Source organism: Cryptomeria japonica, chromosome 2, assembly GCF_030272615.1.
Source record: "Cryptomeria japonica chromosome 2, Sugi_1.0, whole genome shotgun sequence".
Taxonomy (NCBI): Eukaryota; Viridiplantae; Streptophyta; class Pinopsida; order Cupressales; family Cupressaceae; genus Cryptomeria; species Cryptomeria japonica.
The window spans coordinates 668,769,256-668,784,207 of NC_081406.1; the positions used below are offsets into that span (position 1 = coordinate 668,769,256).

Here is a 14,952-nt window from a genome sequence, read left to right on the forward strand (position 1 = left end):
ATAACTGAAGGAATAGAGCAACTCATGTTAATTCAATCTACTGGTGAAAGTACTCAATGGTGCACCGCACAAACAATTATGGAGCCAAGAGAGGAGGGTAACATTTCCTTAGCACAACAACCTCTTCCAACCTCCGAAGAGCCACCTGCAACAACCAAGGAGCTACACAAAGACATCTATGTCAATTCACCTACGCAAGAGGAGGATTCTAGCAATTAAAAGGGAATTATCATTGAAATTTCTAAGCCAAATGAGGTGGATCCTTTGGGTTCAATACAAGAAGTATATAAGAGATTTGGAGCCAATAGTCATTGTCATATAGGAAGTAAGGGATATCTCTCAATACTTGGACCAAGCTCATTCACTTCTAGTGTTATAAGAAGCCCAACAAATCTTGGCATTCATGAAGGGAAGATGTGAGAGAGAGTTTAATAGCATCTTTGTGTCCAAAGGATGGCCTGAGGTTGATACCCATGAGATGATGGCAGTATGGCACTATCCCATGCTCCTGCAAGCATGAAACATTTAAACTAGCCCCAACTATACAACAAAGATATTGAATTCTTTGTCATGCACCAAGAGCTAGCAGCTAAGTGAAAAGTTCTTGAATAACACTTGAAGAAATGGATTCCTATGCCACATCAAAAACATTTACGATCCTATTGAGGACCATCCAAAAATGATCTACGAAGCTCACTACAAATGTGTTGCAAGTCATTATGGAATAGAGAAAATGGTGACAATTTCGCATTGCTTCTATTGGCCAAAATTGTCACAATAATGTTGTATACGTTAAATGCTGCACATGTGCCATTGCAAGGCCAACCAATTGAAATGAGGTCCCATACACATTCCTGCTAATTTCTGACAAGCCTTGGCAATCTATTGTTGGGTTTTCAAATGAATAGACATGGTCAAGACTGTGTACATGTTGTTGTTCATGGGTTCTCAAAAGTGGTTGTTCAAATGCCCTATAAGAAAGGGGTCTCTATAGAAGAAACTTATCCATGATGAAAACAAATTTGCTAAATCCACAGCATTCCATCCACACAGTGGGGAAACAAAGCTTGTTAATCACTTGATTGTGCATTTTCTACAAATGTATCGCTCAAAAAAAGCAAGCACATGAGATGACAGCTTGCCCTTTATCCAACAAAGGTACAGATGAGCTATTCATTTCTCCATGGAACACAGTCCATTCTACGTCTACCTGAAGTTCCAACCATTAGCACCCATTGATATGGCATTGTTGTCATGTTAGATGAGGCATCGCCCCATACAAAAAAGGAATTGGATAAGCAACCAAAGTTGTCAATTGGATTCAACACAATTAACAATAGTTTCATGAGCAATTGAAGTGACCCCATAAAAAGTACAAGCAATGCCATGATCAGCATCAAGTAACTCATCAATTGCGATTGGGAGACCATGTATAGTTGCACCTTCAAATAGAAAGGGATCTATAATCCATACCACTACCATATAGTGGGTGATAATGCATTTAAACTGAACTTTCTATCCTATCTTGGGTTGTATCCAATTTTCATACATATTTACTCAAACGATACTTTCTACCATTATCATGAATAATTGTCAGACTCACTCACCAAAAACTCAGCAGACCTAGATTGGTGAGATGACAAAAAACTCGACAACTTAAAAAAAATTGTTTAAATCTCTTTAGAAAGACATTTTTTTCAAAATTCAATGATTAAATGTATCTAGTGAGTAGAAAAGTGTTTTCTATTAAATTCGGTTAATTTGAATACAAATTGAGTACAAAATTGCATTATCATGTGAAATCTTGATACAATGGGTAGCTGACAACTATTACGAATTTATGATGATTACCTTTAAAAATCATCATCATAATTCATAAATTATTACAAAATACAACATTTCACATCTTCCTCTTCCTTAGCCTGGTGAAAAATTGGTGGGAGCTTGAGATTCTAATCCTTGGAGTCTTTTGGAACTCCTCACTTGGCATAGAAGGTTGTGCTTGACACTCTAGCTCAACCTCCATCCTGCTAGTAGATAGCAACAACTCCTTTGCCTCATCAATGTCATCCATCCTATAGCTCCTTTTGTTGCAACCACATCCTTCATTGCCTATCTTTCAAAATCAAGAATCTCATCTTCAATAAACAATGGAGGCTACCCATCTTGCCTTGTCCGATCACTATAAGGATTCAATGTCATCCAAATCAATCACCTCCTTTGATTTGTCCTCTACCCTTCTTGTGCAAAACCAAAGGTTGTATTGCTCAAAAACAAGGTCATTGAGACATTTTTTAACAATCTTGTTCCTCTTTGAATGTTGAGGTAAGCTTGTCCTATAAGACAATGGCATTCTACGTGAAGCACTTCCTTGAGTTGCAGGACGGGATCATTGTTCGTCCTTCTTACATCTCTCGCCATTGGTATCATTCCCTCTAGATCCCCCTCGATTCTTTCAAAGTGGGCTCCCATCGGCTCTGGGTTGAGATTGATCCGTAGTTGGACAGAATGGACAGAATTTGCCAGCTTTGCAACATCTGCAAGGTTGAGATGGAGGACCACTTTACCTTCCGCTGCCTTATTTACTATGAGATCAAAGAGAGGTTCTACTGCCTTTTCAAAGGGACCTAGTCTCTCTCCACTTTCTTCAGGTTCACAGACCAGAGATGCCTTTCTCTCTACCTATAGGAGCCCATTAGACTACGGGATCATTCGTTGTAGCACCCCTCGCGCCCTCAGTCTTGCCAGCTCATTACCTCCTTCTCTAGGCCTCACCCCACGCATGGTACCAAAGACAATTGGCTACCTCTCCCAGACACTCCAAGTCCATGAAGCCCCATAGAGATTACACACATTGGTCCCCTTCGTCTAGTCGAACTCAGATTACCCAGCTGCATCGTCCTACAACTTACCCTTCGATCTTGAGGTTTTTCTCCACTACTCCGACTTCTTAGTGTTGGCTTGGTGGCTAGGGGGGTCCCTGCTCACCCCCTCGCACCTCTGTGTTTGTATTGGTTGCCTTTATTGTTGTTTTCATTTTTCTCTGGTCATCATTTGGTGTCCCTACTAGTGGCAGCCCCCCTTGTTTTGTACTCTTCAGTCCCATTGACCCGTTTGCGGTCACTTGTTGGACATTAGTAAGTTTATCTTTATCTTTATCTTTATCTTCTTCGTGTGGATGGCCTCAAACAAATTTTGTGAGAATGGCCTCAAACAAACTCCAATTATGCTCGCAATTGGATGCACTAAAAGGTTGGTACAAAATATGGAAGGCTAACCTTTGAGTATTTCGGGTATTTGCAACCCAATCTATCCAACCAATAATAAAATATTAAAGAGTTAGTAAGAAAATTATATTATATCAAATTATCAATAGTTGTAAAGTTTCAAATTGTAACTTGTATGATGAATGTGATGTAAAGACTCCAATTTTTTATTACTTGGTGACTAAGTCATTCTTCCTCAAATAGCTAATAATTGTAAAGAAAAGAGCTTACCCCTACTAGTCTTGTAATTGTGCAATTCTTGAATATAGAATTTTATCAACTCAACCTACGGTTTCCTCTTCTGAATGCATGTCATGAGGCCCTCCATAACCTCTCCATTAGGATCTACAAAGTTATCCAAATGATATCAAGAAGTACCTTGCCACATTGATGGGTTCGTGGAGTTGATTGTTCCACCTCTAATTGAAGATTTCCCAAAATGAGATCAAATTTAAGGTTGTCCACCTCGTAATAGTTGTGGATGGGCTCTTTGACCCTATCCATGGCCTCGTAAATGTACCTGATTGGTTTTTGATCCCCATCTACAAATGAGGAACTCTAACCAAGGGAATCAAAACTGAAGTTACAAATTTATAAAGCAAAACAAATATTAAAAAATAGAATATTCGATTTAAATTTAAAATAGAAATTTTGAGATTACCTTCAAGATCTGTAAAGCTCTTTGTGCAAAAAGATTATCAAGACTATCCTTGCAACCCTCTCTCTTTCAAGCTTCTTTGAATGCAATAAGTCCAGCCATGCTCAACTCAAACATTTTTTTCAAGGAAGTCAACAAGACAATAATGCTTTGCAATGTTAGGAAAATCATTGCAAACCATGTGACACCAATTGAACCAACTCTTTCTCTTTGGTGTGATCTCTTATCAAATTAAGAACCCAAAGGTGATTGTAAATAAAAATATTTATGGTTCTTGCATCAACCACAACTGATCTCACCCAATCAAGTTTTGATATGTCCTCCAATAGAAGGTCAAGGTAATGTGCTACACAAGGGGTCCAAAAGAATGATTGATGCCTCTCTTTGAGCAATCTCCCAGTTGCTACATTGTCAATTATAATTTGAACAACATTCCCTATGCCCGCCTCCATGACAACTTCCTCCAACATTAGTCTCCATGTTTCTACATTTTTTACTTTGTCAAAGGCATCAAATAATTTCGAAAAAATTACCTCAACATTTGAAGCGACCAGAAAGATGAGAATGGTGTGGTTCTTTTTGTTTGTCCACACATTTAAAAGATTAATGAGACCATACTAACGTCATTGCTTCTTTGTTCTTCCACTAGTAACATTGCCTCTTTAGTTGCATTCATGAACAACCTCTCACTTAAGCTTTCCCAAAACATTCCTTGTAGCCTTCTCCTACTACTATCAATGCAATTACAAAATTCACCCAATAAGAACTGCTCGCCACAATTAAGGGAAAGTTTAAGTACCGAAAATTGGCACGTGCCTTATCTACCTCTTAATACACCTCTTTGATCCACCCCATATGTTTCAATGATGGTTGTGCTCCAAGTATGTTTTTGGGTATAAAAAAGCTATGCAATGTGCATGTAAGCGCTCTACTTGAAGTAGATGAAGTGGATGCCATTGTGTTTCTTATGTGTGGACCACAAAGGGAGCTCATAATGCCTTAAAATATTGTTTATTCATCTATTTCTACTTACATTTGAGGACCAGGACGACTAGCTATGGCTGCTCTTGTCTTCTCCCTTTGCAATTTTTTCTCTTCTACCAATGCAAGGTGTGCATTCAAAACTATCTATTTTTTCCACATTTTTTATATTTTGTATTTTGCATTTTTGAGAAACTTCATAGTAAAATTTGGCAATACAACCACTGGACCCTATTTACACTTATGGTCAAACCCAGATTAATTAAAAAATGATAAAAAAATTATGACGAATATGTCAAATTTGAATTTCAAGTAATAGGCTACAAGTTTTGATCCTAGGGTGAGAGTTAAATGGTACGTTGGTCAAGAAGACAAGGAATCAACAAATCACACTCTATTGAATGGTGAATGCAAGGCAACTTCAACATCAAGGCAAGTGGTTCCCAACGATTAGATTCATAAAAAATTTCCCTTATCTAGTGCAAAAACTAGAAGCAATGTAAACCACTGCTTATTAAAGAAGGATGAGTGATCTAGAAAAGATCTTGGATCTTAGTGGTAATCTTTGACATCATTGTTAAGATGTCTTCAAAACTATCTATTTTTTCAGATTCTTTTTATATTTTGTATTTTGCACTTTTCAGATGCTTCAAAGTGGAATTTGGCAATACAAACACAGGACCTACTTATACTATGGTCAAACCCAGATTAATTAAATGATGATAAAAGTTTTACATCATACATATTAACTTTGAATATTATGTAGTAGGCTAGGAGTTATGACTCAACAAGTAGGGTAACACATATTAAATAAGTTTAACACATTCATTTTTCTAATAAGTTTGTCATTATCTAACCGTCCAATTCAACTTTCAAGACCACTGGTCAAAAACCCAAAGTTACTATTTTGGGTAAGTTTTAAGTTTCTTATCTTGTGAAGCTATATAATGGCTGGATTTAGTGCATGTGATCATAAAGCGGGCATACATTTCTTGCACAGAACTTTTGCATTTTTTATGAGTAATCAATCAAAAATAACAATATATTTTGTCCAGCTATTCAGTAAATACCAATCCTGTTTAGTTCAATTTTTGTTCAACTGCTGCCTGAAACACATTATGTTCTTCAACTACTATACATGGCGCATATATAACCCATAAATACTTGCATATTCCAAAAGGAGAAGATCTAAGATTTCCATACAAACCATCTGTCCTTTGCACAGTTATTAGGTCTTACACTTGTAGATGTGCAGAGGGTAAAGGAGCTTTGCAAGTAGAGCTCATTAGATGTTATATTGTAATTAAGTACCCCTCCAGCAAAAATAAGTGAAGGGAGTGAGGGAAACCATAAATGATGAGGAAAACATTTAAGTACTGCAGTCTGAATTATGAGTCCTCATTATAAGCAACATGATTCCTGAATCTCAGATACAGGTACCAAGATCTATGGATAGTTTTTAGTATCCATAGCAGCTTCCAAATAGAAGAAATGTCTACAAATCCTAATTCTTATTTAATGCACATATTCATTGTTATATTGTCATGCATACCCTGCAAAACTTTCCATCCAAAAGACAAGAAATTCAAAGGATTAATTTAGTCATTAAAATCCCAGTGGGGCCACCAAATGTTGCTAAAAATATATTATCTTTCCCGCTGCCAAATGTTATACAACAAAAACAAATCTAGACTTTCTGTAAACATGTGATACTTGGCACTGAAACAAAAACTAGGATATACATGAGTTTCAACATCAGAACATAGGCTAACCTTTGGAAGATAAGGAACAGATGCTAGTCCCATTGACTGCATTCACAAATATAACAATGATATTCAGCCCCATGCTATCATATTCTGTCAATTAAATTTGAGAACATAATACAGAGTTGCAAAGAAAGAGGCCCTACAAGATCAATGAATCTCATTATAGACACATACCTTAAAAATGAACATAAGCGAACCCACAACCTTTTTGTGGTAACTAGAGAGAGATGGATCTCGCAGTATCCTCATTAGTGAATTGATAGCTACCTGAATTAGATTATGCAGTAAGCAATACAAAACAAACGGATTGGAAGGTTGCATAGATTCAGAAACAAGTAAACAGTTTACCGTGGAAAAATAGTCTTCTGATGTAGCAAATGATTGCCAGAGATCCATTGGCAAATCCTCCATTGACCGTATATGCTGACCACCATCTACCATGGCACGTGCACCATCACCATGGCTCCCTTGCAACGACTGTTGATTCCGCTTGTGAGTGTGTGGATCTAGTGCCCCCGTGATCCCAAGAACCTATTGTTGATTTATTTTCTGTTAATAAACATCAAAGTTTTAAATAAATGTTCATAAATAAAAAATAAAAGCCAAATCCTTTTCCTGATGCAAACCTTCAAAACCTCCCTTCGTATTGACCATGCTAGTTCACCATTCAACAACCTCAGAAGTAAACCTAGTAAAGGTGGGTAGTCAATATAGGGAGAAACAACATAACTGCAGACATAAGGAGGATCATATTAGTTTCCTCCATCAAATAGCTGTATAGATTGAAGCTTCATTATCATAAACTTGACAGTGCAAGTTACATAGTACTTACCTTAGCCACTATATTCTAATTTTTTAAATGATGAGCACATGGTAAATGCAAGCAATGTTGCAAAGTATTAACACACACAATTGTAAATATATACAACACAGATATCTAACTTAATTTAATTAAAAATAAAGATTGAACACTTAATGAATTAGATTCTTAGAAGCATGCATTTAATAGCAAAGGTAGTTAGCATAAATTAGATGTTACTTGGTAACCATAAAGGACCTTTTTTATACAACCTAACATTATTCTGTTTGAATAGACATTTTGGTTATACAAACTGTTCCCCACAATCCTTAAAAAATATTACTATTTTTAGCCATTTTGACATTTGTCTGACATGTAGTTGCACAAGTCATACTTTATATTTTTGGAAAGTTGTCTTCAATTAGGACTCTGCAACTCGGATGTAAAATGCTATAAGAAGTCATGTTTTCTTGACACTTTTTGAAGATTGTTGTAACTGTGAAAATTCCTGAGAAATAATACGAAAAATCCTGTGCCCGTGGTTTTCTTCCTAGTATACTTTTACACAGGTTTTTCCACATAACTCTGTGTGTTTATGGTTTATTGTTTTCTCTCTATAATTCTGCACTATATATTTTCACAACACCACTGAGCCAAGTGATGCAAGCTCCTCTCTACCATAATTCTGCTTTTTCTTTTTGATGCCGTGGATATCATATTACATGAGTTTTCTACACCAGAAGCAGTTGAGAATATTTTTATATTTAAAACTCTCATTTCCCTCTCCTCAAACCTACTTTTGTATTTATTTGCTTTATGTACACTTGCATATATGATCAAAGTAGCATGTACTGCATTAGCTTTTGTCTTTAAAGTTGATTTAGTGAAGATTGCATAGAAAAATCTTTTATATCCTTAAAAATTTCTTTATTCCATAATTATTTCAATTTGCCAAGCTGTGCCAAGACTGACTACCATGTCTGAGTGTTGAACCCAAGTCCAAGCCCACAATTAACCTATCAACTTTGTGCCAAGTCCAAGGCTGGTAACTACGGTTTTTGAGTCTCAGTCATGGAAAGCCATGAGAATGTATGTGCTAATTTCTGAATGTCAAGTGTCTTATGGATTGGAACCTATGAAACAATAATAACATGCTTGCAAATAAACACATCAAGTTGATACCATCTGCAAATCAGATCTGCAGTTCACTCAAGTAACAGATTGAGAGAAGGTACAAAGATTCAGTAATCCACCTCCAAGAGAGACATGCACATAAACTATAAAACAAAGAAAATAGAACACAAGACATAGCAAAAAAAAATTGTTTTTGGTGAGCCATTATGTGTCAGCAACTGGCTCATGCCTTTTGGACAGCTTACAAATCTTACAACCAGTGCCCACAGCACTTAGACTGGCTACCACTACTCCCCGGGACAGCTGAGCAGGCTCGAACAACCCAGCCAGCAAGAGTTGAACCTTGGACCTATATGGGAAGAACCCAAATCCTTGGCACAACCTTACAAACCATAAGATGTAGCAAATTATTATCTGACAGTCCTATCTGAGCAATTTGACATAAAGATCAAACAACAAAAATTTTCACCAATTTAACTCTAAGACAGATACAAGCAGAGACAAATTTGCATCTCCTATAGAAAGATGTTCATCAAGAGAAAAACAAAATACAGGTGATGGTAACTTATTAGCCTACCCTGTACTCTGAACAACCTGACCAAGTGTAGCCACTGCTACTTCACGTTTAACTGCAGCAGCTCCATCTAGCAATGCCTCCACAATCAAAGGCATCAACTCTCGGAGGTAAGGCCTCATTGCACAGCCACCCTACATGGCCAACAACTGAAACCATCAAAAAAGAATTGCATGTTCCCAAAATCAATTTTTTCTTGAAAACTCACGACATCATAAAAAATAGATAGTCCTAAAGCAAACAGTAAAACTAAGGAAATTCTTCATGGATGGTAAGAATATTCAATATTTGGCTAAAAAAGACATTATTTCGCACAAGAGTTTAACGCATTAAGCAATTTGCAAATTGATCATGCTTTCTATTCACTAAGATTGACAGCACATAAAACTTTAAATGTACACAGCATTAATCAGACAAATAGATACAAAACAAGCTTATACCAGAAAGTTTGCAAATTGATCATACACTATTATTTCAGACAGACAGCACAAAAATCTTTAAATATTAACTGCATTACATCAAACGAGTATAGAAACAAAACACAATTATACTAGGAACAGAAAATGTTCTTACCACCCTAGCAAGCTCCCCTACAGTTGCAAGCACCCCAGTCATGACTCCATTATTGGCACTCACTCCAGGGCCTTCACAGAGTTTTGCAATCAAAGCCTGCAAACAAAAAAACTAAATCAGAAGTTGAACAAAACAAATTTAAAACATTCACGTTATGGCTTCACAGAATTCTGCAATCAAAGAATGCATAACATAATACCCAGTTTACACAAAATAAATTGATAATGTTGTTAAATAACTTAAGATGAGGCAAATTTTCACCTTGTGAACAGGAGCAATATATGGCAGCAGCAATCTCTCACAAGCCCTGATCAAGCAGCCTAATAATTTGGCACTCTCTTCACGCCTTTTGCTATCTGTACTGTTAATACATCATATCCACTCAAAATCAACTACTGATGATTGTCAATCATTTTCCCAATGAACTCTAACAATAGTTTATTGCAATACCGAGATCAAGTTTTCAAACCTATGTTCCAAGTCAGTCAATAGTTGTACAAGATGACGCCGAAGTGCAGGTAGCACATAAGCTGGATTTCTCTCAGATAGTCTGCCAGCCATTGATATAGCAAGCTCCCGAACCTCGAATGCCTAACAAAATTCAATTGGAAACTTCAGTATTACTGTATGAAAAATTGCTGCAAAATTCACATACCATTTAATGACATTGTGTAGTACACATATTAGATAACCCCCATGGTTTCATAGAAGCCATAAAATCTCACCTAAGTAACTAATAACATGGCAGACAAGACTCATGACCAACACTCTACCATGAGGCAAATGGACCAAATCATCATTATTCATCCCATGTCTCTTGTTAAAGATAAACAATGCACAGAATCAAATCTTAAAAGTTTCTGAAAGGACAGAGGAGAATATAAAAATAAGATTAAACCACGCTACAAAAAAAAATGCAGTAATATCAACATTAAAATATCAAAGCACTTGATAAAAAGTCTAAAATGCAGCTTGTTAAGACATGCTTGGAATTATCCATATAATGATTTGGTGCCTTGAACAACTTTCATAAGATGGTTAAAACCATAGAGGCAACAATCTTTTGGGAAAAAACTAGGCAAACCAAAAGTATGAACATTCTGAAAAAAACAGGATTTAAACGGGTAAAATGGGAAAAAAATTGAATTGGAAAAAAAATGTAAAAAAATATAGAAAAACTTCTTGTATTTGAAATGTAAAGGCATTTACAGAGCATAGGGACATAGAGAGCAAATGAAATTGACAGTTCACCCATTAATTGCAAAAACTCAGAAAATAGCATTTCAAACCAACCATTATTTAACTCATATTCAGCACTAGCAGTATAATGACTGTAGCATGCCAACTTTGTCTATGGCAGTCCTTGTAGACTAAACAAGTTGTCCAATGTATGAAACGAGATAACCCTTGATTGTAGCTTTGATTGTGAGAATGTAGATATTTGTGATCTTGTTTCATCATTTGGTCTATTACTTCATTAGACTTATAGTTCAATTAGGTTTTGGGTGCAAAACCCCAACGGGGTTGAGGGGCAGCACCCCAGATGCATTCCCTGTTGTGATACAAGGTGGGGTTGTCAAGCGAAGCCCTTGTCACCAAGCCCAAATTAATACCTGTAAAACCACATGAAACTTCATGATGCACAGCATTTTCAATTTTTTTTTGTAAATCCTGGAAGGGCATGTCATAAACCAAAAAAGTATTGAAAGGTTGTAAGAATTTTTTTTTATTTTTTCTAAACTAAAATGTTTCTGGGTATGTTAGGGGGCAGCTACCTGTCCCTAGGCCAAATGGAGGACATTTGGACGTCCTCTAGCCATCTTGGACACAGCTAGTCATCCCCTATGTACCTTGCAGTTTGTTTGATGTCTTGGGGACATTTCCTAAATTTTGACCAAAAAAGGGGATTGGGTGAGGACGTTTCCCCTATAGTGGACAAGGTAATTTGGGCAGAGAATGAGTCCCTTGTAAGAACTAAATAAAACATTAGAATCTTGATATTTAGTCTTCAATCACATAAATGCTTCAAGCAATTTTTTCAACTTTAATTCTTGATTATTAAATTAAATATTTTAAAAATATCAGGTCAATGGTCATCATCATCATCCACTAAAGCTCTTGTTTGTATTGATACACGAGAGTAATCAAGCAAATATTATGATCAACAAAAATGTGTGCATTGTTTAGCTTTAACCGCTGATTTTTCCTAGGCTTTAATCTATGCCATGTCTGCTCTTAGCTCTCCACTTTACAACTTGCCAAGTTGTCATGTGGAAAAAATTGTCAACAAAAATGAGTTCAACAATTATTTTGCATTTTCCTTATGCACACTTTCTTTCACGGCAAATGTATTATCTAATATTTTCCTTATGTATATTATATTATAGTATTATTAAATTTTAATATTGTTATATTATAATTATAATATTATTCTATTATAATTAGTATTATCTTATATTATTTTTATTGTTTTGATATTATATTAATATTTTTATATTTTTATATTATTATAAATAAAAATATTATACTATTGTAAATATTATTTTTGTCATTATATTATTATAATTAATATTATATTATTAATAGTACAACTTGAGTTGGCCTAGTGGTGAAGAATTTGTGCTCTTGAAATAGAGGTCACAAGTTCAAATCTCACAAAGGGGGTAGGGTATGTACACCTTATCGGCTTCGGCCCATTACCTATCAAAAAAAAAAAATTATATTATTAATATAATGTAAATGTTGAGCTAAAAAATTAGCTTAAAAAATAATCATTTCAAAATGAATTAAAAAATTACACAATTTTCACCATGGCAATATTACAAGTGATAATCAAAACTACGATTTTGAATGGATTTAAACCCACACAATTTTACATGGAATACATAAATAATAAATAAATAAAATATTTATGCTTATGACAATTCAAAATTTTTGCACGACAATGGAAGTTGACTATCATAAAACGATGAATTTAATTAATGAGTATTATTATCTTTTTAATTTTCAGAAAATAATTAACACTTCATTCATTCCTCCGCTCCCCCAAGGAAAAAAATGACATTAGAAGTAAATATTCAACCTCTTACCACATAATGGAAATAGAATCAATTGTTTTACACAGGAAAATCCTCAGAAATTAATTCCTTCCAGTTCTTATGGGTGAAATCATCCAAAGCTTAAAAAACACTGCTGGTAAGAGAAAGTAAATCCATAGAATTCCCGGCAGCTTAGCACATTCCTGGATGATCTGAAGATTGTTTGACAACAAGTTAAAACTTGTTTCAAGCAGACGGAAAGATGTTTCATGGGCTAAGACAAGTTTACCATTCAATTGTGGACTGGCAAGTCCACTTAAGAAGCTATCATCCAAGTAACAATTTGGTATACAGTAGCAACAATCATATATTATTTCTCCAAAACGTTTATGTTCTATGTCTTTTGATATATATGTATCCAATTTTATCAATATTAGGGGGCTTAAAGGATAGCCATATCCATATCCATGCCAGATACTATATTTAGGTCCATGCAGCTCTAATAAGCACATTTTGAGGTCTTATTATTAGACATTTTTTACCTTCATATGTTCATTAGCATTCCTCTTGTTTTATGTACATGTATAATTTAACACAACTTCGCCCTTGAAACAGCAGGCACGAGTTTTAAGAGTGCACAATGATGCAACCCTGGCAATACATAAATAAAATTAAGATGGGAAAACTTCTGAACCAGAGTGGCTATTGATTACCAAATTTTAACCAATAATAGACCAAAGAACTATGCTTCAAATCTCAAAAACAATAGAGCAGCTTTCTGAAGTTGTGTGAATCATCATTAGCTGGCTTGATTTTATTTGAAAATCATTCAGATAAATTTAAGTTCCAATAAAGCACGTAGAACAAAAGCCATTACCTCATCATTAAGTGCAATAAATATTGCGCGCAAACTATCAGCTTGTGCCAGAAACTCATCAAAGCCACCATTAGCATGCAAAGAAACAAAAACTGACTTGCGTACACCAACATCTGCATCTGCAACAGCTGCAATCAAGAGCTTTTCTATAACCTGCAATATTTATATACCAAGAAATCAAATTATCAATAATAAAAGCGAGGCACTTTCACTCTAAACATGCTTCTGTTGACACACTAGTATACAAAATTATAACATAAGTTGCATTGTTTGAATTTAACTTTTAACAAAAATAAATTTCAAAAAAACTCCCTGCAAAAACATAAGTAAAAGAATATGTGACTTATAATCAAACAATGTAAACAAATTATTCTTAATTTTAAATTCCTAAATTAAATTAAAGATATATTTCCAAATAAATTTTGATTCTCTAAGGCCTAATATTTTTTATAATATAATAAACTCAAGTTTGTTTGTAAAGAGAGTGATTCAAGTTCAAATATCCATAAGTTACAATTTCAAGTTCAAATATCCATATAGTTATAATAATATAAATTGCATACCTAGGAACTTCTTTCTGCATTTTTCACTTGTTTTGTTGTCCACTTTGTTAGTGTGTTTTGAGCCACTTTACACCTATTTATCAAAACTGTAATGTAGGCTTCGCAAACCCTTACTAGGCCCCACAGACCTTTCCCATACTTGAAGAGCCATGAGGTCCCCTAGTGCCCCCTAGTCACATGACCAAAACTTCCCCTAGTCACAAGAACACCAAAACCTCCCTAGCCCCTACTACTGTGAAATTTCAACACCAAACATCTTTTCCCTAACCCTAACAACATTATCACACACATGAACCTTACTCATGTAGCGCAAGCCCATACTTATCCCTAAACTTTCCACTTCTCACTAGTTAGCTCATTAGGTTATTAAGCATTCAAATTTCTTTTGTGCAAACTTAGCACTCCAAAAAAGGCAAATTGCAAGTAATCTTGTGAAAGATTAAGGAATATCAGATTTGAAGCTATGAAACCCCTCTTTTGCCATTGAGTCTTATAGTTTATCCTATTTGTCTTCATTGTCTTTCTTGTTTCCTTTTGTTGTCATCATCCCTAACAACAAACTTTCCTCAAACATCTTTGCCCTAACCATAATAATTGTAGTACATAAATAATCATATTGGTTTAATTATAATCAGCAAAGTTAGTTTTGATAGTGAAAAGGCTGACAATTGTCGACAGTTGGTAGTTCTCAACAATCGTTGACCATCTTATATATACTTTTGT

General features: G+C 35.2%; 1 protein-coding gene across 6 annotated transcripts in view; it reads right to left on the reverse strand.

The window, feature by feature from the left end:
* The window catches only part of LOC131034005 (serine/threonine-protein kinase TOR), a 158,360-nt gene that overhangs the window by 84,841 nt on the left and 58,567 nt on the right, over positions 1 to 14,952 (reverse strand). For all 6 annotated transcript variants that reach the window (XM_057965334.2, XM_057965335.2, XM_057965332.2 and 3 more), the window contains 9 exons: positions 13,667 to 13,819; positions 10,221 to 10,342; positions 10,013 to 10,112; positions 9,752 to 9,847; positions 9,182 to 9,312; positions 7,298 to 7,400; positions 7,020 to 7,202; positions 6,846 to 6,938; positions 6,678 to 6,713 (listed from right to left, as the gene is read on the reverse strand). In XM_057965334.2, the coding sequence (XP_057821317.1) occupies positions 6,678 to 6,713; positions 6,846 to 6,938; positions 7,020 to 7,202; positions 7,298 to 7,400; positions 9,182 to 9,312; positions 9,752 to 9,847; positions 10,013 to 10,112; positions 10,221 to 10,342; positions 13,667 to 13,819 (1,017 nt within the window). The remainder of the gene's footprint in view (positions 1 to 6,677; positions 6,714 to 6,845; positions 6,939 to 7,019; positions 7,203 to 7,297; positions 7,401 to 9,181; positions 9,313 to 9,751; positions 9,848 to 10,012; positions 10,113 to 10,220; positions 10,343 to 13,666; positions 13,820 to 14,952) is intronic.